We start from the raw sequence: 26,141 nt of genomic DNA, 5'->3' as shown, positions 1-26,141 counted from the left end.
AGCTCCCACTCTCTGCAACTGGAGAATGCCTGTGCATAGCAACAAATACCCAAGGCAACCAAAAATAAACTAAATATATAAAAAGAAAAATATTATTCTCATTTATAAGCAACAAATATTTCCCGTGCACTTACTGCTCCATAACACTATATGATGCACTATAAAAGTTTCAAGAGAAAAGAAAAAACCAAGATAGAAAAATATTCAAATTTATTTCCAAATGATATTCTAAGATGCTAGGACATTTTCCCTGACTAGAATCCTTTTCTCTTTCCTTTCCACTAATCAAAGGTCCAGGAGCTTAGAATTTATCTTGCTTCTCGAAAGCTTTCCTTCACTGATTTTTCTCTCCAACTGTTAATTCTTAGCATTGTTCATCAACATTGCACATACCTGCTCATACTTATTTCTCCTGCCAAGCCTCTCCCCTAAATGCCACAAAATGCTGATTCAACTGCCTGCTTGACCTCTCCACTTAGATGACAAATAGGTATCTCAAATATGACAAAAATATAGCTCCCATCTTTTTTCCCAAACTCCACTCCTCCTGCAGTAACCTCTTATCTCATTTAAAGGAAATTCTATCCTCCCATTTAGCAAATCAAAAATACTGATTCCTCTCTCTTTCATAACCTTGGTAGCAATCCCGATTTCTCATCACCTCCACTGCTACCACAGGACTGTGACCCACTACCGTCACTTTTCTGGGTTATTTTATCAGCTCCCTTTAGTCTTCTCCATTCCTCTTTAGCCCTACTTTGCTTCCTTGCTGCTCCTCAAACATGCTGGACATGTTCCCAGGTAAGGGTCTCAAACACTTTATTATTTCTTTGCCCAGAATAGAAACAATAAATAATTCCCTCATCTCCCTCATCCTCCCATTCAAGCAAACTTCTGCTCCATTAAGGCTTTGCTGGTACTCTACTTGAAACTGCAATATCCTAACCCCACCTATGTTCCCTTTGATTATTTTATTTTTCTCCATGGCACTTGTTACCATCCAACATTTCACTTATATTGTTTTCTGGTTTTTGCCTCAACTAGAATGTGCTCCATGAAGACCAGGATTTCTGTTTTGTTCACTGGTGATTTCCCAGTTTCTAAAACAAGAGGTGGGCACACAGTTGATATTTATATAATATTTATTCACTGCATTCATGCAGGAATGAATTTTCTTACATAAAATTAAAAATCTTATTTTACCAAGGGAAGTTTTTCACCTCTACTCGAGGAGGCCAAGAACTGTATTAATATTTTCTATCTTCCTTGGAGCCCATATAGCTTCTATACAGTGAAATATGACCAAGTATTAGATGTCTACGGAATGTACATATCCAAAGGGAAATATCTGTTTACTTTTTATTATGTATGATAAGATCCATATGCTCTTGAAAGATTTTCATTTGTTACAAAGCAAAAGCTAAAATTAGGTTGGGTGGTTCTGGAATTCTTAGAAATAATAAAAATGTGATGAAAATGAATTTACCAAAGATTTCCACACTTAATGAATCATATTTTTTATGGATTACTAACAACTTTTGTCCTTGCATGACAAAAAAATGACTGAAATTCCTGAAAGAGATAAAGTTATCCACATTTTTATGAGATTGTGATACATGCCCTAGAGTACCATTAAAAGTCTGCTTGAGTAAGTACATAACCATTTCATATAAATGACCGTTAACCTATGTTAACCTAAACATAAAACAGAATGCATTGGTCATTTCCTTTAATTAAGTGGAATAATTATTAACAAGAAAGAAAAAAGGTCTGACATAATATGAATCAATACTAAATAAAAACAAGTCTATTTTCTTTATATCACTTTTTATTATAGATTTTGACCTTTACTTTGTAAATGTGCTATAAATCATAAGATGCTGCTATTCTTCATTCCAATAACTCTTCTATAAGAATACAATGTCCCAAATTTAGAGAAAATTCATATTCCTTTTTTCAAAGAAAAATGCACTGCTGTGATTTTTAATTGTTGTTTATAACAAGTCTTATTCCAGTAGACAGTAGTGTTGTGGTTTGGGTTAACTTTTTCAATAAGTAATTTATCATGTAAAAGAATAGTGCTTTTTTTTTATAGCTGTTAGAATATATTTTGTGTAATAATTATGTAGTGATACTAACTCTGTTATGTGTTTTATAATAATAAATTTTCACATATTGAAAAGATGTGAGAAATGTAATAAGCAGGAAATTAAAAACACAGGATACAAATGTAATAGACATTATAATAATGGTCAGAAATTTAACATTTTATAGTATAAAGCATTTTCACATATTTACTCTCATTTGAACAAAACTTACAAGCCTTCTTCCAAGCTGATTATTCCTTGATTTTACTAGGTCCCAAAGTACTCTTGCCTGAAAAATCCCATGGATGGAGGAGCCTGGAAGGCTGTAGTCCATGGGGTTTTGAGGGTCGGACACCACTGAGCGACTTCACTTTCACTTTTCACTTTAATGCATTGGAGAAGGAAACGGCAACCCACTCCAGTGTTCCTGCCTGGAGAATCCCAGGGACGGGGGAGCCTGGTGGGCTGCCGTCTATGAGTTGGACACGACTGAAGTGATTTAGCAGCAGCAGCAATAAAGATACATGGAGAAGGAAATGGCAACCCACTCCAGTATTCTTGCCTGGAAAATTCCATGGACAGAGGACATGGCCGGCTACAGTCAATGGGGTCACGAAGAGTCGGTCATGACTGAGCACATCAGCAATAGATACAAATTTACCTTAAATTCTGTTTACTGAACTGCCTCACATTGACATATAAGGTGATTGTATCTTATATTTAGTTTAAGTATGTGCCACAACTTGCCCACTTACTGATATTTTTTCCTACCTATTATTACTACAGACCACGTCTACTAGTGGCCTTCCCAGCTTCTATGTAGTTTACATTCTATGTAGCTCTCAAACTCTTCATGCTTCAATAATATGGGATAAATTAGTACCCACCATAGCAATCTGCCCTAAAAGAACTACTGCCTTTCAAACATATCCTCAGGCAAAAATGCTAAAAATTATTAGAATACTTATTTTATGGAATAACTACATATAACAGGCACAATTTGTAAGAAGCTTATCCTACCACCTAGGTAGAATACTTCATTCTCATCTCTGCTCTACTCCTGATGCCTGACTCCTGTCTCTTCTATTCTGAAAAGACAAACTGCATCCAATATCATCTATGCTAAGAAGACTCTTGAGAGTCCCTTGGACTGCAAGGAGATCCAGCCAGTCCATTCTGAAGGAGATCAGCCCTGGGATTTCTTTGGAAGGAATGATGCTAAAGCTGAAACTCCAGTACTTTGGCCACCTCATGCGGAGAGTGGACTCATTGGAAAAGACTCTGATGCTGGGAGGGATTGGGGGCAGGAGGAGAAGGGGACAACACGACAGAGGATGAGATGGCTGGATGGCATCACTGACTCGACAGATGTGAATCTGAGTGAACTCCGGGAGTTGGTGATGGACAGGGAGGCCTGGCGTGCTGCGATTCATAGGGTCGCAAAGAGTCGGACATGTCTGAGCCATTGGACTGAACTGAACTGAAGCTCATTTTCAGCAACACTGTTTCCTGCTGTGTGTATGTGTGTGTTAGTCACTCAGTCCACTCAGTTGTGTCCAACTCTTTACAACCCCATCCACTGAAGCTTGCCAAGCTCTCTGTCCATGAAATTCTCCAGGCAAGAATACTGGAGCGGGTTGTCTTTCCCTTCTCCAGGAGATCTTCCCAACCCAGGGACTAAACCCAGGTTTCCAGTATTGCAGGCAGATTCGTTACTGTCTGAGTCACCAGGGAGTTCCTACTAATTCTCCCTACAAAATTTCTTTAAACACTCAATTTTAAAAGGAGGATGAAGGAGAAGGCGGGAAGAATTGTGAGAGTAACACTGAAACATATACATTAATATATGAAGTGGGAAGTTGCTATATAACACAGGGAGCTCAACCCAGTGCTCTGTAACAACCTAGAGGAGTGGGATGGGGTGGGGGTGGGGTGGGGGGGGCAGGGAGTTCAAAAGAGAGGGACATATGTAAACTTACGGTTCATTCACATTGTTGTATGGCAGATAAGTAAACATATTTTTAAAGCAATTATTTCCCATTAATTTTTTTTAATTATGCAAGTAAAAATTTTCCAGTTTTACATTTCCTTTTTGAAAAGCAATTACAGTATACCATTATATAGAGTTGCCACAGCTAAGCAATTTGAGGACTTTAAGATCTTCCAAAATTGGAAATACAGGAGTCTGAGTAGTTGCAAAATTCTATAAGGTCTACAATTCTGCCCTGAAAACTTCATTTCTTGCCTAATAGTCCCTTAATTATGTTGACATGTCTATATCATAAAACCTAATTTATTCTTGCATTGGTCTGAAAAATAATGACTACATGAGATAAACACATTTTAGGATTTCAAAGCTTCAGACAACTGGGCCACTAGCCTTCAGTTCAGAATGCAGTTTACCTCTAGCAAAGAAAATACCCTGATATTTTCCCCTTCAATAGCTCCTGGACTCGCCACTATTCCAAAAGTAGGGCAAATTCATTTGCAGGGCTATTATATATATTCATCCAGAAAGCTGCCTATTTTTAAGAGGCACACAATCCATAAGTTTTTTAAACATATATACTTATAGGGCAGCATTTTCCAAAGTGTCTTCTGCTGGAGGCTAACAGATATTGCTCAGGTAAAAAGGTCTCCTAATCAAAAGTTTTGGAAACAATAAATTAAGTCAAGTTTAAAAGGAATTTTCAGACTTTGATAGGCAAATCTCGTTTGTGCAATGTCAAGCAAAGAAGATATGAATTATTTCTTCAACTTACTAGACCAATGAAACTCTCTTTACTAAAAGCATCTAGAGGACCTAGTGCCCTCTGAAACATATGCTGAGAAAGGCTGTCACAAGCTGTTCTAGAATAGAAAATGTATGAAAGTGAAATATGTATATATTTCTATGTTCTATATCCTAAGAAGACTAAGTTACTACCACGCTTAATTCACAAATATATTTTATACCTGTTTCATTCATTTTCACATTCCAAAAAGTAAAGTGAGATTTGAAAATATCAGAACATAGATAATGTTGCAGGAAGCTACGGCACTTTCAGTTCAGTTCAGTTCAGTCGCTCAGTCATGTCCGACTCATTGCAACCCCATGAATCGCTGCACACCAGGCCTCCCTGTCCATCACCAACTCCCGGAGTTCACCCAAACTCATGTCCATCAAGTCGGTGATGCCATCCAGCCATCTCATCCTCTGTCCTTCCCTTCTCCTGCTGCCCCTAATTCCTCCCAGCATCAGGGTCTTTTCCAATGAGTCAGCTCTTCACATCAGGTGGCCAAAGTATTGGAGTTTCAGCTTTAGCATCAGTCCTTCCAATCAACACCCAGGAGTGATCTCCTTTAGGATGGACAGGTTGGACCTCCTTGCAGTCCAAGGGACTCTCAAGAGTCTTCTCCAACACCACAGTTCAAAAGCATCAATTCTTTGGCGCTCAGCTTTCTTCACAGTCCGACTCTCACATCCAACATGACTACTGGAAAAACCAGAGCCTTGACTAGACGGACCTTTGTTGGCAAAGTAATGTCTCTGCTTTCAAATATGCTATCTAGGTTGGTCATAACTTTCATTCCAAGGAGTAAGCGCCTTTTAATTTCATGGCTGCAATCACCATCTGCAGTGATTTTGGAGCCCCCAAAAATAAAGTCTGACACTGTTTCCCCATCTATTTGCCATGAAGTGATGGGACAGATGCCATGATCTTCGTTTTCTGAATGTTGAGCTTCTTTTGTCGAGCCAACTTTTTCACTCTCCTCTTTCACTTTCATCAAGAGGCTTTTTAGCTCCTCTTCACTTTCTGCCATAAGGGTGGTGTCATCTGCATATCTGAGGTGATTGATATTTCTCCCGGCAATCTTGATTCCAGCTTGTGCTTCTTCCAGCCCAGCATTTCTCATGATGTACTCTGCATACAAGTTAAATAAGCAGGGTGACAATATACAGCCTTGACATACTTCTTTTCCTATTTGGAACCAGTCTGTTGTTCCATGTCCAGTTCTAACTGTTGCTTCTTGACCTGCATACAGCTTTCTCAAGAGGCAGGTCAGGTGGTCTGGTATTCCCACCTCTTTCAGAATTTTCCACAGTTTACTGTGATCCACACAGTCAAAGGCTTTAGCATAGTCTATAAAGCAGAAGTAGATGTTTTTCTGGAACTTTCTTGCTTTTTCCAGGATCCAGGGGATGTTGGCAATTTGATCTCTGGTTCCTCTGCCTTTTCTAAAACCAGCTTGAACATCTGGAAGTTATGGTTCACATATTGCTGAAGCCTGGCTTGGAGAATTTTGAGCATTACTTTACTAGCGTGTGAGATGAGTGCAATTGTGTGGTACTTTTGAGCATTCTTTGGCATTGCCTTTAGGATTGGAATGAAAACTGACCTTTTCCAGTCCTGTGGCCACTGCTGAGTTTTCCAAATTTGTTGGCATAATGAGTGCAGCACTTTCACAGCATCATCTTTTAGGATTTGAAATAGCTCAACTGGAATTCCATCACCTCCACTAGCTTTGTTCGTAGTGATGCTTTCTAAGGCCCACTTGACTTCACATTCCAGGATGTCTGGCTCTAGATGAGTGGTCATACCATCGTGATTATCTTGGTCGTGAAGCTCTTTTTTGTACAGTTCTTCTGTGTATTCTTGCCACCTCCTCTTAATATCTTCTGTTTCTGTTAGGTCCATACCATTTTTGTCTTTATCGAGCCCATCTTTGCATGAAATGTTCCCTTGGTATCTCTAATTTTCTTGAAATCTCTAATCTTTCCCATTCTGTTGTTTTCCTCTATTTCTTTGCACTGATCGCTGAGGAAGGCTTTCTTATCTATCCTTGCTATTCTTTGGAACTCTGCATTCAGATGCTTATATCTTTCCTTTTCTCCTTTGCTTTTTGCCTCTCTTCTTTTCACAGCTATTTGGAAGGCCTCCTCAGACAGCCATTTTGCTTTTTTCCATTTCTTTTCCATGGGGATGGTCTTGATCCCTGTCTCCTGTACAATGTCACAAACCTCCGTCCATAGTTCATCAGGCACTCTGTTTATCAGATCTAGTCCCTTAAATCTATTTCTCATTTCCACTGTATAATCATAAGGGATTTGATTTAGGTCATACTTGAATTGTCTAGTGGTTTTCCCTACTTTCTTCAATTTAAGGCACTTCACAGCTGCCCTAAGAAAACATTCAGCATGCCTGTGGCCCATTCTCACCATGAGTTAGGAACTTCTACTCTAGACCAGTGGTTCTGTAACTTTAGTGCACAACAGGATCACTGAGAGCTTGCTAAAACCAATTTTTGAGTCCTACCCCTAAAATTTCTGATTCAGTAGGTCTGAGGTAGATCCAAGAATTTACATTTCTAACAAGTTACCTAGTGGTACTGATATTGCTGATGCAGGGATCAGTGATGTCCAACTCTTTGCAACCCTATGGATTGTAGACTCCTCTGTCCGTGGGATTCTCCAGGCACAAGTACTGGAATGGGCTGCCATTTCCTCCTCCAGGGGCTCTTTACTACCCAGGGATCAAACCCACATCTCTTAGGCGTCCTGCATTGGCAGATGGTTCTTTACCTATAGCACAAACTGGGAAGCCCAGAGATCATGCAGTTTTAAGCTAATCAATATGAGAATATAAAAGAAAATAATAATTGTAATATATATTCTATATGCCAGACACTGTGCTAAGCATTATGAATGTAAATAATTCATTTATACAATCAAGAATTTATTAAATACTATTTTCCAGCAAAGGAAGCCAGAACTCCCTGGAGAAATGACATTCTAATTTTGAGTCACAAAAACATACAAAATTAGCCTATTCATCTTAGTAAAAAAGTAAAGAATCTGTCAAAGACTAACAGAATCAAAATAAATAAAAATCACGATTGACTGATTAAAACATACAAAAATCCGTAAGTTTATAATTTTTAATTGGTCACTGCTTCCCTGGTGGCTCAGAGGTTAAAGCGTCTGCCTCCCACGCAGGAGACCCAGGTTTGATCCCTGGGTCGGGAAGATCCCCTGGAGGAGGAAATGGTAACCCACTCCAGTATTCTTGCCTGGAGAATCCCATGGACGGAGAAGGCTGGTAAGACTACACTCCATGGGGTCACAAAGAGTCGGACATGACTGAGCGACTTCACTTCTCACTTCTCAAAGATGGCTAAAGGGCTTCCCTGATAGCTCATCTGGTACAGAATCCGCCTGCAATGCAGGAGACCTTAGTTCTATCCCTGGGTCGGGAAGATCCACTGGAGAAGAGATACGCTACCCATTCCAGTATTCTTGGGCTTCTCTTGTGGCTCAGCTGGTAAAGAATCCACCTGCCTTGCAGGAGACCTGGGTTTGATCCCTGGGTTGGGAAGATCCCCTGGAGAAGGGAAAGGCTACCTGTTCCAGTATTACCAATCTAACTGTAGTCAATGAAAGTTCTATTTAATAACTGAAATTTGGTTAATAAACACAGAAAGAATAATAGAAGGAAGAATTTACCTTTTGCAATTCTTACTTAAATAATGTATTTAGGCAAAGATCATCAATAGATCCCAAACTACTAAGTGAAGGCTGGCACCATCCCAAACCTACAAATCAATCTTAACAATACTAAAAGTAGAACAACCAGAAGTTAAGTTTATCTTAATGAGATGCAATAGGAAGTACAGTACAATCTTTGAAGTGGTCGTGATTTAAAAATTGAATGTGAATCCAATCAAGCCTCTAGATCTAAATATTACTTTAAGGAAACAATGGAAAATAGAGATATAATGGCGAACAGAGGTAAAAAATAATATGGATAATTAATCAGCCCAATCCAGAATACAAAAATTTCCATAGACCAAATGACGCAATTTCTCTACTGCCCGTGAAAGAGGGCCTGTTACAGAAAAAAAAACTGAAGAAATATCAACCAAATATAATGTGCAGAATTTAACTGAATAAGTCAAGACATTTTTGAGACAAATTTTTAAATTTAGAAATATCTAAGTTAGATATTAGATAATATTAAGGGATTATTCATTGTAATTAATTTTTTAAGTATTATAATGGCAGATTGGTAATGTAAAAAAAATCTTTATCAGTTAGAGATATATACTAAAATATTTGGGGCTTCCCTGGTGGTTCAGATGTAAAGAATCCAACTGCTAATGCAGGAGACCCAGGTTTGATCCCTGGGTTGGGAAGATCCCTTGGAAAAGGAAAAGGCTACCCATTCCAGTATTCTTGCCTGGAAAACCCATGGACAGAGGAGCAGCATGGCAAGTTACAGTCCATGGGGTCGCAAAGAGTCAGACATAACTGAGGGACTAAGCATGCATGCTGCATGCACACACTAAAATATTTGCAAGTAAATTATGGTGTCCGGGGTTTGCTTTAAAATGTCTCTCCCTATTAAAAAAAAAAAGATTTAAATTTTAAAAGACTGACAAAATTCTGATAATTTTTAAAGCTGGGTCAAGTGTAATGGGGTTTATATACTACTCACTTAAATTTTGTATTTAAAAACAATTCCCACCTAAAAAACAAAATAAAATCTTCATTAAGCATCTCCTATGTGTCAACATTATTCTAAAGTACATTTATTCATTTTGCTCCTTTGATCACACTTGATTGCTGACATACCAAAATGTCTTTAGTTTGAACTGCATTATTATTGGTTCATAAACACACTTATAGATTCAATAAAAGATTCTAAAATGATATACATCCTGAGTTGCTTCAGTCTTGTCCAACTCTATGCAAGCCTATGGACTATATAGCCCACCAGACTTCTCTGTCCATGGGATTCTCCAGGCAAGAATACTGGAGTGGGTTGCCATTTTCATCTTCAGGGGATCTTCTCGATCCAGGGATCAAACCCATGTCTCTTAAATCTCTTGCACTGGCAGGTGGGTTCTTTACTAGTGCCACCTGGGAAGTTCAAAACATTTAGACAGGTCCATCTGTTTTTAGGGTAAGTCATATAATAAAGCACCTCACATCTATCATAGTTTACTGATTACTTAAAAAATTTTATAATCACATTGCCTAACTGGATAATTCTGGGAATATGTTATCAAAAATTTAATGCCAAACTTTTGCTTGTGTTTTTTGACAGTGTTACTGTAATTTAGAAAGATAAGAGCCAACATTTTTAAAGTTGCACAATTATATTTTGGATGGTTTGTGTCCCTAAGTTCCTCTTCTTTAGACTTCCAAATAATGTGTCATAGTATATTTGGTATGAAGTAATTCGCACCAAATGAGAATTAAAAGATCTATTTTTGAACTGATGATATGATCCAAAAATAAAAGAAAAACACATTTTTTAAAAAGGACATAGTTCACTGTTCACATTAAAAATGGGAACAACATTAATGATGACCCAGAAAGGAACATCATCTGGACTTTAATATTATCTTTTTCAAGTATTACCTCATTGTTTTTACCATTTTTTGGACCAATTCCAAAAGATATTATCTCTCTATTCTTTACACAGAAAAGCTGTTATATAATTCTGGCTAGCATCTACTACCTAGGTGAACTTATATAGGAGCTAGAAATCTTATAACCTAAACTTGAAGCAGACTCTAACTTTCTGTAAAGTAATTGTGAATACTAAATAAATTACAATGCTTTGGTCCAGTTAAAGTGGCAAATAGGAAAATATCCAAGCTAAAAAGAAAAATAGTTTTCAAGCGTTAATTCTAAATATATGAGAACATTGATCTTGGTTTTTAATATTATTTAGTGAAAGTGGAGAGTGAAAAAGTTGGCTTAAAGCTCAACATTCAGAAAACGAAGATCATGGCATCTGGTCCCATCACTTCATGGGAAATAGATGGGGAAACAGTGGAAACAGTGTCAGACTTTATTGTTTTGGGCTCCAAAATCACTGCAGATGGTGACTGCAGCCATGAAATTAAAAGATGCTTACTCCTTGGAAGAAAAGTTATGATTAACCTAGATAGCATATTCAAAAGCAGAGACATTACTTTGCCGACTAAGGTCCGTCCAGTCAAGGCTATGGTTTTTCCTGTGGTCATGTATGGATGTGAGAGTTGGACTGTGAAGAAGGCTGAACACCGAAGAATTGATGCTTTTGAACTGTGGTGTTGGAGAAGACTCTTGAGAGTCCCTTGGACTGCAAGGAGATCCAACCAGTCCATTCTGAAGGAGATCAGCCCTGGGTGTTCTTTGGAAGGAATGATGCTAAAGCTGAAACTCCAGTACTTTGGCCACCTCATGCGAAGAGTTGACTCATTGGAAAAGACTCTGATGCTGGGAGGGATTGGGGGCAGGAAGGGAAGGGGACGACAGAGGATGAGATGGCTGGATGGTATCACCGACTCGATGGACGTGAGTCTGAGTGAACTCCGGGAGTTGGTGATGGGCAGGGAGGCCTGGCGTGCTGCAATTCACGGGGTCGCAAAGAGTCGGACACGACTGAGTGACTGAACTGAACTGAACTGATTACTCAAATGAGCCAGGGCTCCTTGAAGTATTGGCTGATTTAAAGACTGGAGCAGGGAAGGAAAAAGGTGATCCTGGAACACCTTGTTATGACAGAAATTTTAAAAATGCTTTAAAAAACACTGTGATGGGGTTTTGACAAGACAACACAGGAACCATTCTGATGGGGTAATCACTGGTCAAATCTTAGACAATCCATGTATCACAACAGAGAAAACCATTAATTATATACTATTGAAGAAAAAAGAAACTAGAATACGTGAGACTATATCTCACATAGATAGACAAGACAGAAGAAAAATGTCAACTGCTGACTAGTAAAGGTACAGGTAGAGGGTGTGCATAGTTGGAAAATAGTCATTTTGCAACCATCATACTAAGAATTGGCATAGGCAAGAATCATCAAATCTGGTGGGAGGGTAGAGGGATAATTAATGAGTTACAGAATATTTACAGTCTTAAAGTATCTTACCACACACAGCTTATTAGTTGCAAGAAGAAAAAAAAAAAAAAAACAAGCAAGTATACAATGGAGATATCTGACAATCACCAGACCAGGTACTCAAAAAGAACATCAGTAGGGCAGGCTGGTAGCAGACAGACATTGTGTATTTCCAGATATGTGCCCTTAGAAGGACATACACTTGGTATTCCAAATGCTGGTAGTATTCCAACTACTGATGGATAACCTGAATCTAAAGTGAGAGATATCAGAAAAACAAAAAATATTAAGAGTTCTATTCAAAAGAGGCATTCGGACCTGCACTATTTGAAAATACCAAAGGCTGAGCAACTATTTCAGATGAAAACAGACAAAAGAAAAATGATAATTAAATGCAACACAAGATTGTTTTAAACTACATCCTATACTGGAGGACCAAAAAAAGACAGTGGGAAGGGCATAAAGAACATTAGGTCAAATGACAAAACTGAATATGGACGGTAGAGGAGATAAAGGTGTATTACCAATGTCAGTTTTCTGATACTGATAACCATACTATGTTTATGTTAGAAAAAAAAAAAACTAACTCATGAAATACACACTGAATACTTTAGGGCAAAGAGAAATGAAACACACTAATTTGTCTCAAATAGTTCAGAAAAATGTGTGTCTGTCTGTCTAAGGAGAAAGATGGAGTGGAGTAGGGGAAGGAGAGCGGGGTCTATTAAAGATAATTAATATTTATGATAATAAACATCTTAATCCATTTAACTGGATGGGCTCTTAGCTTGTTGCTGCATTTTGGCTATTGGGAATAATGCTGCAATGAACATGAGAAGCAGATATCTCTTCCATACCCTATTCTCATTTCCTTTGGATACATACTCAGAAGTGGTATTGCTGGATTATAAGGCAGTTCTATTTTTAATTTTTTGAGGAATTTCTATTTTCATTTTCCATAGTATTTCCCACCAATTCACATTTCCACCCACAGTTCACAAGGGTTCCCTTGTATCTACAGTCTTGTATACGCTTGTTGTCTCTTATCTCTTTGATAACTGCCGTTCTAACAGTTGGCAGTGTTAGGTGATATTGCATTATGTATGAGGTGATATTTCATTATGTTATTGATTTCCATTTTCCCAATTATTACTTACTTCTGCTAAGCAACAACAAAAAAAATCCAAGTCACTGGCAAGACCTTTGTTAAGGAGTCTATCCCCAAGTGTTTACCTCTTTTAAAGAGCTTACTGTTTCATTTATTTCCACTATGACCTTTGTTATTTCCTTCATTCTATTAATTTTGGGCTTAGTTTCGGCATCTTCTAGCTCCTCACAGTGTAAACTTAATTTGCTTATTTAAGGTTTTGCTCTTTTCTTAATGTAGGTGTTAATTACTATAATCACTGTAAACTTCCCCCCTTTTGGTTTAGTCAATAAATTTTGCTATGTTGTATCTTCATTTTCATTTGTCTCAAGGTTTTTAAAATTCTTCTTTAGTGTATTCTTTGACCCACTCAGTAGTGTATTATTTAACCTCTGCTGCTGCTGCTGCTAAGTCGCTTCAGTCGTGTCTGACTCTGTGCGATCCCATAGACGGCAACCCACCAGGCTCCCCCGTCCCTGGGATTCTCCAGGCAAGAACACTGGAGTGGGGTGCCATTTCCTTCTCCAATGCATGAAAGTGAAAAGTGAAAGTGAAGTTGCTCAGTCATGTCTGACCTCTACATAGTTGTAAATTTTCCAGTCCTCTTCTTGTAACTGACTTCTAATTCTACACTTCTGTGGTTGGAAAAGAGGCTTAATATGATTTTAATCTTAAATGTATTGACTTCATTTGTGGTCTACCATATTATCTATCCTAGGGAATGTTCAATGTATGCTTCAGAAGTATGTGTGTTCAGCTGCTATCGTACGGAAGGTTCTCCATATATCTGTTGGTGCTTCCCAGGTGGCGCAGTGGTAAAGAATCTGCCACCAATGCAGGAGGCGTGAGCGCTGAGGGTTCAGTCCCTGGGTGGAGAAAATCCCTGGAGTAGGATATGGCCACTTGCTCCAGTATTCTTGCCCAGAAAATGCCATAGACAGAGCAGCCTGGTGTGACTGAGTGACTGAACACACACATAATGTTTGTTAAGTGCATCTCGTCTAACATACTGTTTAAATCCAGTTTTCCTTATTGATCTTCTGTTTGAATGATCTCTCCACTGTTGAATATGGGGTACTTAAATCTTCTACTATTATTGTATTGTCATCAATTTTTATCTTCAGATTTGCTCTATTCATTTAGGTGCTCTAATAATATTAACAGATGCAAAAATATTTATAAATATTCTCTCTCTGATGAGCTATTTTTATCATTATACAATGACCTTCCTTGTTTCTTGGTACAGTTTTTTGTTCAAAGTCATTTTTTTCTTATATTAAGTACAGCTACCCCAGCTTTCTTTTGATTTCCATTTGCATGAGGTATCTTTTTCTCCCCATTTTCAGCCAATGTATGTCTTTAAAAGTGAAGTGAGTTTTCTTTTAGGTTGTTCTGTTTTGTGGGTTTGTTTGTTTTTCTTTCCCTAAAATCCATTCAGCTATGCTACATCTTTGAATTGGAAATTTAGTCATTTTACATTTAAAGTAATTATTATTATGTATTTACTACTGTCATTTTGTTAACTGTTTCCTTGCAGTTTCATAATTCTTCATCTTTATTTTACTACATATAACATTTACCATTACAAGTGAGATTTATCATGAGATTTATTTCACATGTTTTCCTATTACTAATTAGCACCTTTTCATTTCATATTAAAGAAATTCCTTTAACCTTTCCTACAAGGCCAGTTTAGTGGTGATTAGCTTCTTTAGCTTTTGCTAGTCTGCAAAACTCTTTCCTTCAATTCTTAAGGACAACTTGCCAGGTGAAATCTTGGTTGGCAGGTTTTTTTTCCTCAGGAATTTAAATAAATCTTGCCACTTCTCTCTGGTCTGCAAAGTCTCTGCTGAAGAAATCTGTTCATCTTCTTATCGGGGTTCCCTTTTATGAACAAGTTATTTTTTTCTTGCTGCTTTTAAGATTCTCTCTCTGTCTTTAACTTTTGACACTAATTATAATGTACGTTGGTGTTGGTCTCTTTGGATTCATTGTATTTGGAAATCTCTGGGCTTCGAGATCTGAATGTCTGTTTCTCTCCAAAGGTTAGGAAAGTTTTCACCCATTATTTCTTCTTATAAGTTTTCTTCCCCTCTTTCACTCTCTTTTCTTCTCCTAGGATCCCTATATGATACAAATGTTGGTTTGCTTGATGTTATCTCATAAGTCCTGACCCTCAGGCAGTAGCTTTTAAAGTATGCACACAGGATTTTTTCAAGCAAAGACTGAGAGATGAGTTTCTCTTTGTTTCCTCCATGATGAGCCTCAGCAAATCCTTGAAAATCCATTAATAACTCTCCTTGTTATACTCTGGTGAGTCTCATGAACAAAAAGCCCCACTGTCTTTCAGAGCTGGTGTTTTTGGGGTTCATACCTCAGGTGGAAGTCTAAAAAAATGGGAGGTAAATGTTGGGTTCAAACTCTTGGCACGTCAGGGGAGGAGCTTGGAGCTGTAAGTTCCTTCCCAATTGCATGTCTCTGTGCCAGGGATGGGGTTTATGGTGAGACTACATCTCAGCCTTTTTTACTCACTTCAGTATGGGTATATTCTCATTAGCCTGATATACAGGAATTGCTCAGCTAGTTTCTGGATTTCCTTCAGCAGAAACTGCTCTGTGTGTAGCCGTGGATTCAGTTTGTCCATAGGAGTGGGTTGCCTGCCATCTTAAACTGGAATCCTGTTACACTGTCTTAACGTATTACTTGTCTGTGAGTTTATTTGAGGTGAAAGGGGTTCGTAATGATGGAGAGAGGAAGAAGAACCAAAATAATCAGTTTTATTAGATAATTCTAGGGAGTTGTACAGAGGCACCCTAAGGAATATGGAAATAAAAGAAAATATTGCATTCTCAGAACTAACTTATATTCAAAATATCAACAGGTAAATGAAAGGTCCCTTGAAACAGACAGTGAACTAGAGAACAGTCTTTCTCATCAGAATGAACTGATCAAAATGGGAAGTGAATCAACTAATTGTTGGCAACACCCACTCGAATGCTATCTAGGACAGAAATGGTTAGAATCATAGACATTTAAGTTTTCTATCCACACTGACAGCTTGTTGTTGTTGTTTAGTTGCTCAGTCATGTATGACTCTTTGTGACCCTATGGACTGCAATATGTCAGGCTTCCCTTTCCTTCACTATCTCTTGGAGTTTGCTAGACCTTATGTCCATTTGAGTCAATGATGCCATCCAACAATCTCATCCTCTGTTGACCCCTTTTCTGCCTGCCTTCAATCTTTCCCAGCATCAAGGTCTTTTCCAATGAGTTAGCTCTTCGCATCAGGTGGCCAAAGTACTGGAGCTTCAGCTTCAGCATCAATATTCCAAAGAATATTCAGGGTTGATTTCCTGCAGGATTGACTGGTTTGATCTTCTTGCTGTCCAAGGGACTCTCAAGAGTCTTTTCCAACAATGCAGTTGGAAAGCACTCAGCCTTCTTTATGGTTCAATTCTCACATCTGTACATGACTACTGGAAAAACTATAGCCTTGACTATACAGATAATTATTAATTTAAAAAACAGTTGGCCCTGAACAATGCAGGATTCAGAGATGCCGATTTCTCTGTGCAGTTGAAAATCCACACATTACCTTCACAGTTGGTGTTCTGCATCCACATATTCAACCAACCATGGATCGAGTAGTACTATAGTATATATTTACTGAAAAAAAAAATCCATGTATAAGTGGACCTGTGCAGTTTAAGCCCATGTTGTTTAAGGGTCAGTTACACAAACAATTGGCTGTGTTAATCTGGCAGGTATTAAATCTCTGACATGAAAAATTCCTTTGTTTGATTCCACAATCAAAATGAATCTGATTTTGACATGGCTTCCCACAAAGATCTGACAATAAGGAGAAAGTATGCTGATAATATAGATAACATGTATTTTATTCTATATAAACTTTTAACTTATCACTATAAATTAAAAACCAGCATACTAGTTTTAATACATTGCTCTAATGAACTTGGATAATGTGAGTCAGTACCATGAAAGTTGGTTTGTTTACTCTTGTAGATAAAAGTGAAATTTCTGCATCAAGAACATTCAGACCATGGTATTTAATTAAAATAGCAAAAATAACAAATGCTCCTTTGTGAGGCTACTTCAGAAAGTACAGCAAATAATGCAAATTGGCTCCCTCAACATCCTGCAAACTGTGTTATAGTTTCCTTCTCATACTTCAGAGACTTAATTCGTGCACAACAAATTAACAAATAACAACAAAAAAGTTTTTCTGATTCCTTTGTGGGGAGTTGGAGGCGGGGAATCTGTATGCAATCCGACTTACACAAGGAAACAACCCATATGATACTTAAAGCAGGAGTCACCAACACATGACAGAGGCTACACGTGGGAGAAAGGATTTATTTTTTAGGTGCAATTATTATGAAGGTTATAGTGGTGGTTCAGACAGTAGAATCCCAGGGACGGGGGAGCCTGGTGGGCTGCCGTCTATGGGGTCGCACAGAGTCGGACACGACTGAAGTGACTTAGCAGCAGCAGACAGTAAAGAATCTGCTCATGATGCTGGAGACCTGGGTTCAATCCCTGAGTCAGGAAGATCCCCTGGAGAAGGAAATGGCAACTCACTCCAGTATTCTTGCCTGGAAAATGCTCCACAAAGGAGCAATACTTTCTCATAATATCTTTTCTGAATAAATTAGAGGCAGTATTTAGTTATCTGAAACAGAGAGAACCCCAACTAATACTCTGAAAGACCAGTACTTTTAATTTCTATAGTTCTAGCCTAATAATTTTAGTACCATCATTTTGATAATACCACCACCAATAATAATGAGTTAACAGTTACTTCAGTGCTTAAAAAATAATATCAAGCATTATGATAAGTGATTTATAAACATTCTGATTAAATGCTCTATATTCTGTGAAAACTACCTCAGGAGAAGGACTAAAAGAGACAAACCACAGCTTCACCATGAGCAGATACAAATCTTCTTATCAACCAATTTGCAGATGTGCTATTCTTAGAAATATGCAGAGTGTGAATAATATTTTAAAGAAGAACAATTAATCTTAGACAATTACTTTACCATTTTGCTCTCTTCAATAATACAGTACCTCAGCCTTTTTAAAGCCTTTTTAAATCACGGAACTCAAACTTGCAGTTCTAACAAAAACAAATATAGCATAATAAAAAGACTCCTTAAAAGGTGCCCTTTGGCTATAATTTGGCTAGAAAAGTTATTGCACCTGAAGATTGATCTCTGCTTCATAAAAGGTTAGGCACGAGCAGTAATGTCGATCTGAGTCAATATCTGTCAGGACCACCACAAAAAACGTTGGCTGCTTCCTCTCTCTGGACAGCTGCCATCCGCCAGGCTGACAAAACTAAATCAGATAGAAAAAAATACAACTGTTACATCTTAAAAGTATAAGGTAAATTTAATATTTATAAATCTTTAAAAAAAATGTTCAATGCTTTCCCATTTACAAAAAATTTTCAGATATTTTTCAGTTCAGCCATTTTTTAAAATCAATCACAAATTCATAACGTTAGCATACCTTCACTAATGTGCACAGCCTAGATTTTTCCAGAGATGTCACACATTCTGAGACCTAAGTTGGCATCCGTACTGAGTACTGAGATGAAAAGTTTTGTGTCATTAGAGCAAATCATGAGGCAAGCTGAAGATAAAAGCACTCAGTACCTACCTTGGATGGAAAATAGAATTATTTTAAAATTTCATCATTAATCTAAGACTTCAATTCAGAAAAATAGACTTTGTTCATCAAGAGACATCACATTCTGGGCTGTAAGATACATCTTAATTTATTTAAAAGGATAGAGTTCATATAAAGCATGTTCTCAGACCACAGTAAAATTAAACTAAAAGTCAGTTACAGAAAAATAGCTGGAAAATCCCAAAATACTTGGAGATTAAACAAGACAGTTCTAAGAATCTCAAAAGAAAATTTCAAATATTTTTAACTAAATGAAAATATAACAACATTTGTGGGATTCAGCAAAACCAATGCTTAGAGGGAATTTTATAGCAGTGAATTCATATATTAAAAAAGATGAAAATCTAAAATAAATAATCTAACTCTTAGGAAACTAGGATAAGAAGAACAAATTAAACCCAAAGTAAGCAGAAGAAAAGAAATAATAAAATTAGATCAGAAGTCAATGAAATCTATAAAGGAAATCAATAGAGAAAAGCAACAAAATCTAAAGCTAGTTCTACAAAAAGAACATTAAAGTCAGCAAGCCTCTAGCCAGACAAACTAAAAATAAAAGATACAGATTCTTAACATCAAAAATGAAAGACGACATATTACTATAGACATTAAAAAGATAATAAAGGAATACTATGCATAAGTCTATGTCCACAAATTTGATAATCTAGATAAAATCAGTTTCTTGAAAGACATAATCTGATAAAATTCACCAAGAAATAGACAATGTGAATAGACCTAGATCTATTAAAGAATTTGAATCAACAATTAATAATCTTTCAAAATACAAAGTATCAGGTCCCAAAGGGTTCATTGGTGAATTTTACCAAATATTGAAGGACAAAACTAAAACATCCTCTATAATCTCTTCCGTAAGACTGAAACACAAGAAATACTTCCTGACTCATTCCATAAAGCCAGCATTACCCTAATACTAAAACCAGAAAAAAAAATTACAATAAAAGTACATATCACTGAGCTTCCCTTGTAGCTCAGTTGGTAAGAATCTGCATGCAATGCAGGAGACCTGGGTTCAATCCCTGGGTTGGGAAGATCCCCTGGAGAAGGAAATGGCAACCCACTCCACTATTCTTGCCTAGAGAATCCCATGGATAGAGGAGCCTGGCAGCCTACAGTCAATGGGGTTGCAAGAGTCAGACGCGACTTAGCGACTAAACCACCACCACAAATCTCTCATGAACACAGTTGCAAAAAGCTTCAACAAAATATCTGCAAATTGAAAATACCAACATATGAAAATAATTACACACCATGACAAAATAAGATTCATTTTGGTATGCAGAGCTGGTTCAACATTTGAAAATCAGTTAATCACATGAAGAAGCTAAACAAGTATCAGTAAATGCAAAAAGGAATCTGAGGAAATCAAATACCAATTCAAAATAGAAACTCTCAGCAAAGTAAGGATAGAGGGGAGGTTCCTTAATTTGTTAGAGAATACTTACAAAAAAACTACAGCTAACAATATACTTAATGTTAAGAAACCAGATGCTTTCTAGCTAAGATTAGGAACAAGGATGTCACTTCTTACCACTACTTTTCTAAATTATACTGAAAGTCCTAGCTCATACAATGAGTCAAAAAAAAAAAAAAAAAGGGAAATAAAAGGTTTACAGATTAAGAAGGAATAAGTACAACTGTCTTTCTACTCTCAAATGACATGACTGTCTCTGTAGAAAACCTGAAAGTAATAAGCAATTACAGCAAGGTTCCAGGATACAAGGTTAATAAACAAAAGTCAAGTCTCCTACATATACCAACAATGATCAAGTGTCATTTGATATTAAAAACACAATACCATCTTCATATATTAGCACCCTCAAAATGAAATACTTAGGTATAAACCTAATACACTATGTATAATATCTATATAAAAATTATAAAACATTGATGAAGGAAATCAAAGAAATAGAGTGATTTCAATGTTCATCAATAGGAAGACACAATATACTCAAGTTTCAATTCTTCCCACCTTGATTTATAGATTCAATGCAGTCCCCCCCAAAATCCAGCAAGTTATCTGTGGATATTGACAAACTAATGTTAAAGTTGATGTGGAGAGGAAACAGACCCAGAATAGCCAACTTAAAATCCAAGGAGAACAAAGTTGGAAGAGTGACACTATCTGACTTCAAGACTTACTATATAGCTACAGTCATCAGGATAGTGTGGTACTGGTGAATGAAGATATAAATCGATCAATTAAGAAGGACACTGAGCCCAGGAACAGACCACGCGAATACAATCAACTGAAGTCTGACAAAAGAGCAAACGCAACAGAGTGGAGAAAAGACAGTGTTTTCACAAATGGTGCTAAACCAACAAAATATTCATATACAAGGAAGTAAATCTAGACCCAGACCTTGCACCCTTCACAAAAATAAACTCAGAGTGGACCATACATCTAAATGTAAAATACAAAACTATAAAATATCTAGAGGATGACTGACATAAGAGAAAACAAACACAATATTTGTTTCGGGAATGACTTTTTTGATACAACCCCAAAATTATAAACCAGGAAAGAAAGAGTCAATAAGTCAGATTTCATTAAAATTCAAAACTTCTGCTCTGTGAAAGACACTGTCAAGAAAATGAGAAGATAAACTAAGGACTAGGAGAAAATATTTGCAAAACACATATCTGATAATGTATTATCATCCAAAATATACAAAAGAGATTTTAAAACTAAATAATAAGAAAGTAAACAACTCAATTTAAAAGAGAGCAAAAGACCTGAATAAGATTATTGTTGCTCAGTTGCTAAGCCATGTCCAACTCTTTGTGACCCATTGGATTGCAGCATGCCAGGCTCCTCTGTCCTGCACTATCTCCTGGAGTTTGCTCAAATTCATGTCTACTGAGTCAATGATGCCAGTTAATTCATTCTGAAGGAGATCAGCCCTGGGATATCTTTGGAAGGAATGATGCTAAAGCTGAAACTCCAGTACTTTGGCCACCTCATGTGAAGAGTTGACTCATTGGAAAAGACTCTGATGCTGGGAGGGATTGGGGGCAGGAGGAGAAGGGGACGACAGAGGATGAGATGGCTGGACGGCATCACTGACTTGATGGATGTGAGTCTGAGTGAATTCCGGGAGTTGGTGATGGACCGGGAGGCCTGGAGTGCTGCGATTCATGGGGTCGCAAAGAGTCGGACACAACTGAGCGACTGACTGAACTGAACTGAACTGAATCAATCTAATCCGCTGTTGCCCTCTTCTCCTATAGCCATCAGTCTTTCCTAGCATTGGGGCCTTTTCCAAAGAGTTAGCTCTTTTTAGCAAGTGCCCAAAATATTAGAGCTTCAGCAATGGTCCTCCCAATGAATATTCATGGTTGATTTCCTTTAAGATTCACTGGTTTGATCTCCTTGCAGTACAAAGGACTCTCAAGAGTCTTCAATAACACCACAGTTCAAAAGCATCAATTCTTCAGTACTCAGCTTTCTTTATGATCCAACTGTCACATCTGTACATGACACGTGGAAAAACCATAGCTTTGACTATATAGACCTTTGTCGGCAAAGTGCCTAGGTTTCTCATAGATTTCCTTCCAAAGAGAAAGCATCTTTCAATTTCATGGCTGCAGTCACCGTCTGCAGTGATTTTGGAGTCCAAGAAAATAAAATCTGTCACTGCTTCCACTTTCTCCCCCTTCTATTTGCCATCAACTGATGGGACCAAATGCCATGACCCTAGTTTTTTGAATGCTGAGTTTCAAGCCAACTATTTCACTCTCCTCTTTCACCTTCATCAAGCGACTCTTCTCGGTTTCCCTGGTAGCTCAGCTGGAAAAGAATCTGCCTGCAGTGCAGGAGACCTGGTCTGATCTCTGGGTTAGGATGATCCCCTGGAGGAGGGCATGGCAACCCACTACAGTAGTCTTGCCTGGAGAATCCCCATGGGCAGAGGAGCCTGCCAGGCTACAGTCCATGGGGTCGCAAGGTGTCAGACATGATTGAGCGACTAAGTACAGTACAGGATAGTAAGAAACTCTTCAGTTCTTCTTCAATTTATTTCTGAATAAATCTCTCTCCAAAAAAGATACACAGAAGGCAAATAAGCATATGAAAAGATGTTTAATATCATACTTCATAGTTCAGTTCAGTCGCTCAGTCGTGTCTGACTCTTTGCGACCCCGTGAACTGTAGCACGCCAGGCCTCCCTGTCCATCACGAACACCCGGAGTCCACTCAAACCCATGTCCACTGAGTCGGTGATGCCATCTGACCATCTCATCCTCTGCTGTCCCCTTCTCCTCCTGCCCTCAATCTTTCCCAGCATCAAATGAGTCAGCTCTTTGCATCAGGTGGCCAAAGTATTGGAGTTTCAGCTTCAACATCAGTCCTTCCAATGAACATCCAGGATTGATTTCCTTTAGGATGGACTGGTTGGATCTCCTTGCAGTCCAAGGGACTCTCAAGAATCTTCTCCAACACCACAGTTCAAAAGCATCAATTCTTTGGCGGTCAGCTTTCTTCATAGTCCAACTCTCACATCCATACATGACCACTGGAAAAACCATAGCCTTGACTAGACAGACTTTTGTTGACAAAGTAACGTCTCTGCTTTTTAATATGCTTTCTAGGTTAGTCATAACTTTTCTTCCAAGGAGTAAGTGTCTTTTAATTTCATGGCTGCAATCACCATCCGCAGTGATTTTGGAGCCTAGAAAAATAAAGTCAGCCACTGTTTCCCCATCTCTTTGCCATGACGTGATGGGACCATAAGGGACTGCAAATTAAAAGAATGAGACACTGCCATGTACTTATTAAAATGGCCAAAATACAAAATAATGACAATGCCAGATGCTGACAAAGATATAGGACAACAGGAACCCTCACTTATTGCTGTTGAGAATGTAAAATGGTACTACCACATTGTAAGAGAGTGTGGCAGTTTCTTACAAAATTAAACATACTCTTACCATAAAAGCCAAATACGTACCCAAAGGAGTTAAAAGTATATATTCACACAAAACCTACACGTGGATGTTTATAGCAGCTTTATTCAAAACTGTAAAAACATGGAAATAACCAAGATGTCCTTCAGTAAGTGAAGGCACATCCAAGTGAAGGGATATTTTATTGCACTAAAAAGAAATGAGCTATCAGGCTTCCCTGGTGGCTCAGTGGTAGAGAATCTGCCTGCCAATGCAGGAGACATGGGTTCAATCCCTGGTCCATTAGGATCCCACCTGCTGTGGAGCAACTAAACTCGTGTGCCACAACCACTGAGCGTGTGCACTAGAGCCCAGGTGCTGCAGCTCCTGAAGCCTACATAGCCTAGGGCCCACGCTCCACGAGAGAAACCGCACACTGCAACTGCAGAGTAGCCCCATCTCACCACAGCCAGAGATAAAGCTTGGGAGGCAACAAAAACCCAGCACAGCCAAAAATAAATAAAATAAAGAAATGAGCTATCAAGCCATGAGAAAACATGGAGGAACACAAATACACATTACTAAGTGGAAAACAGTAGTCTGAAATGGCTGCATATGGTAAGATTCCAAATATATAATATTCTGGAAAATACACAGCCACAGAGAGCAAAAAGATTAATAATTACCTATGGCAGGGAAGACATAACAGGCAGAATTTCGAGGATTTTTAGAGCAGGGAAACTATTCTGTGTAAGACTACAACTGTATATACATAATATTATGTATTCATCAAAATCTTCAGATGTACACCAAGAGTGAAATCTAAGTTAAATTACAGCTTTAGGTTCCTGATGACGTGATCAATGTGAGTTCATTCATCAACTGTGATAAACATATCACTGTGGAGGGGGATACTGATTCCTTGGAAAGCTGCATGTTTGGGAAATGAGAATATATGTGAATTCTTTGTAGTTTTTGCTCACTTATGCTATGAATCTAATAGTACTCTAAAAAGTAAAGCTACCTCTAAAAGTATGAAAAAGAATATATCTTGTTAACAGTATTGGAGAAATGGAACAGAAATAGAAACTAGCTCAACAGTACAGAAGCTCTTTGTGCCAGGTTACCTTCTTTAATGCAGTTTCAGCACTTCATTCACCCTTTCAGAACCTTAGTTTCGTCATCTAAGGCTGAATATTAGTACCCATCTACTCCAGTATTCTTGCCTAGAGAATCCCATGGACAGAGAAGCCTGGTAGGCCACAATCCATGGGTTCGCACAGAGTTGGACACAACTGAGCGACTTCACTTTCACCAGTACTCTAGATTTATATTTTACTTATACAGATTTATACAGTTTTATACAGTTATACTTTAGAACTGGACATGGAACAACAGACTGGTTCCAAATAGGAAAAGGAGTACGTCAAGGCTGTATATTGTCACCCTGCTTATTTAACTTCTATGCAGAGTACATCATGAGAAATGCTGGGCTGGAAGAAGCACAAGCTGGAATCAAGATTGCTGGGAGAAATATCAATCACCTCAGATATGCAGATGATACCACCCTTATGGCAGAAAGTGAAGAGGAGCTAAAAAGCCTCTTGATGAAAGTGAAAGAGGAGAGCGAAAAAGTTGGCTTCAAGCTCAACATTCAGAAAACGAAGATCATGGCATCTGGTCCCATCACTTCATGGGAAATAGATGGGGAAGCAGTGGAAACAGTGTCAGACTTTATTTTTTTGGGCTCCAAAATCACTGCAGATGGTGACTGCAGCCATGAAATTAAAAGACGCTTACTCCTTGGAAGAAAAGTTATGACCAACCTAGATAGCATATACAAAAGCAGAGACATTACTTTGCCAACAAAGGTCCATCTAGTCAAGGCTATGGTTTTTCCAGCGGTCATGTATGGATGTGAGAGTTGGACTGTGAAGAAGGCTGAGCGCCGAAGAATTGATGCTTTTGAACTGTGGTGTTGGAGAAGACTCTTGAGAGTCCCTTGGACTGCAAGGAGATCCAACCAGTCCATTCTGAAGGAGATCAACCCTGGGAGTTCTTTGGAAGGAATGATGCTAAAGCTGAAACTCCAATACTTTGGCCACCTCATGAGAAGAGTTGACTCATTGGAAAAGACTCTGATGCTGGGAGGGATTGGGGGCAGGAGGAGAAGGGGACAACCGAGGATGAGATGGCTGGATGGCATCACGGACTCGATGGATGTGAGTCTGAGTGAACTCCGGGAGATGGTGATGAACAGGGAGGCCTGGCGTGCTGCGATTCATGGGGTCGCAAAGAGTCGGACACGACTGAGTGACTGAACTGAACTGAACAGGAGGTGGTAATCAACACCATCCCCAAGACGAAGAAATGCAAAAAGGCAAAATAGTTGTCTGAAGAGGCCTTACAAAG

The 26,141-nt window shown here is 38.2% G+C and overlaps 1 protein-coding gene and 1 non-coding gene across 3 annotated transcripts in view; one reads left to right on the top strand and one right to left on the bottom strand.

Moving 5' to 3' along the window:
* Positions 1–26,141, bottom strand: part of SBF2 (SET binding factor 2) — a 488,940-nt gene that overhangs the window by 249,166 nt on the left and 213,633 nt on the right. For both annotated transcript variants that reach the window (XM_040258399.1, XM_040258400.1), the window contains exon 3: positions 18,339–18,476. In XM_040258399.1, coding sequence (XP_040114333.1) covers positions 18,339–18,476 — 138 coding nt within the window. The remainder of the gene's footprint in view (positions 1–18,338; positions 18,477–26,141) is intronic.
* Positions 8,023–8,094, top strand: TRNAG-CCC. The gene has a single exon. It is a non-coding gene; the product is annotated as a tRNA-Gly (tRNA).

This window comes from Oryx dammah, unplaced genomic scaffold (assembly GCF_014754425.2).
Source record: "Oryx dammah isolate SB20612 unplaced genomic scaffold, SCBI_Odam_1.1 HiC_scaffold_17, whole genome shotgun sequence".
Classification (NCBI taxonomy): Eukaryota; Metazoa; Chordata; class Mammalia; order Artiodactyla; family Bovidae; genus Oryx; species Oryx dammah.
The sequence above is the reverse complement of the archived record's forward strand: the minus strand, read 5'-3'. Positions and strand labels throughout refer to the sequence as shown.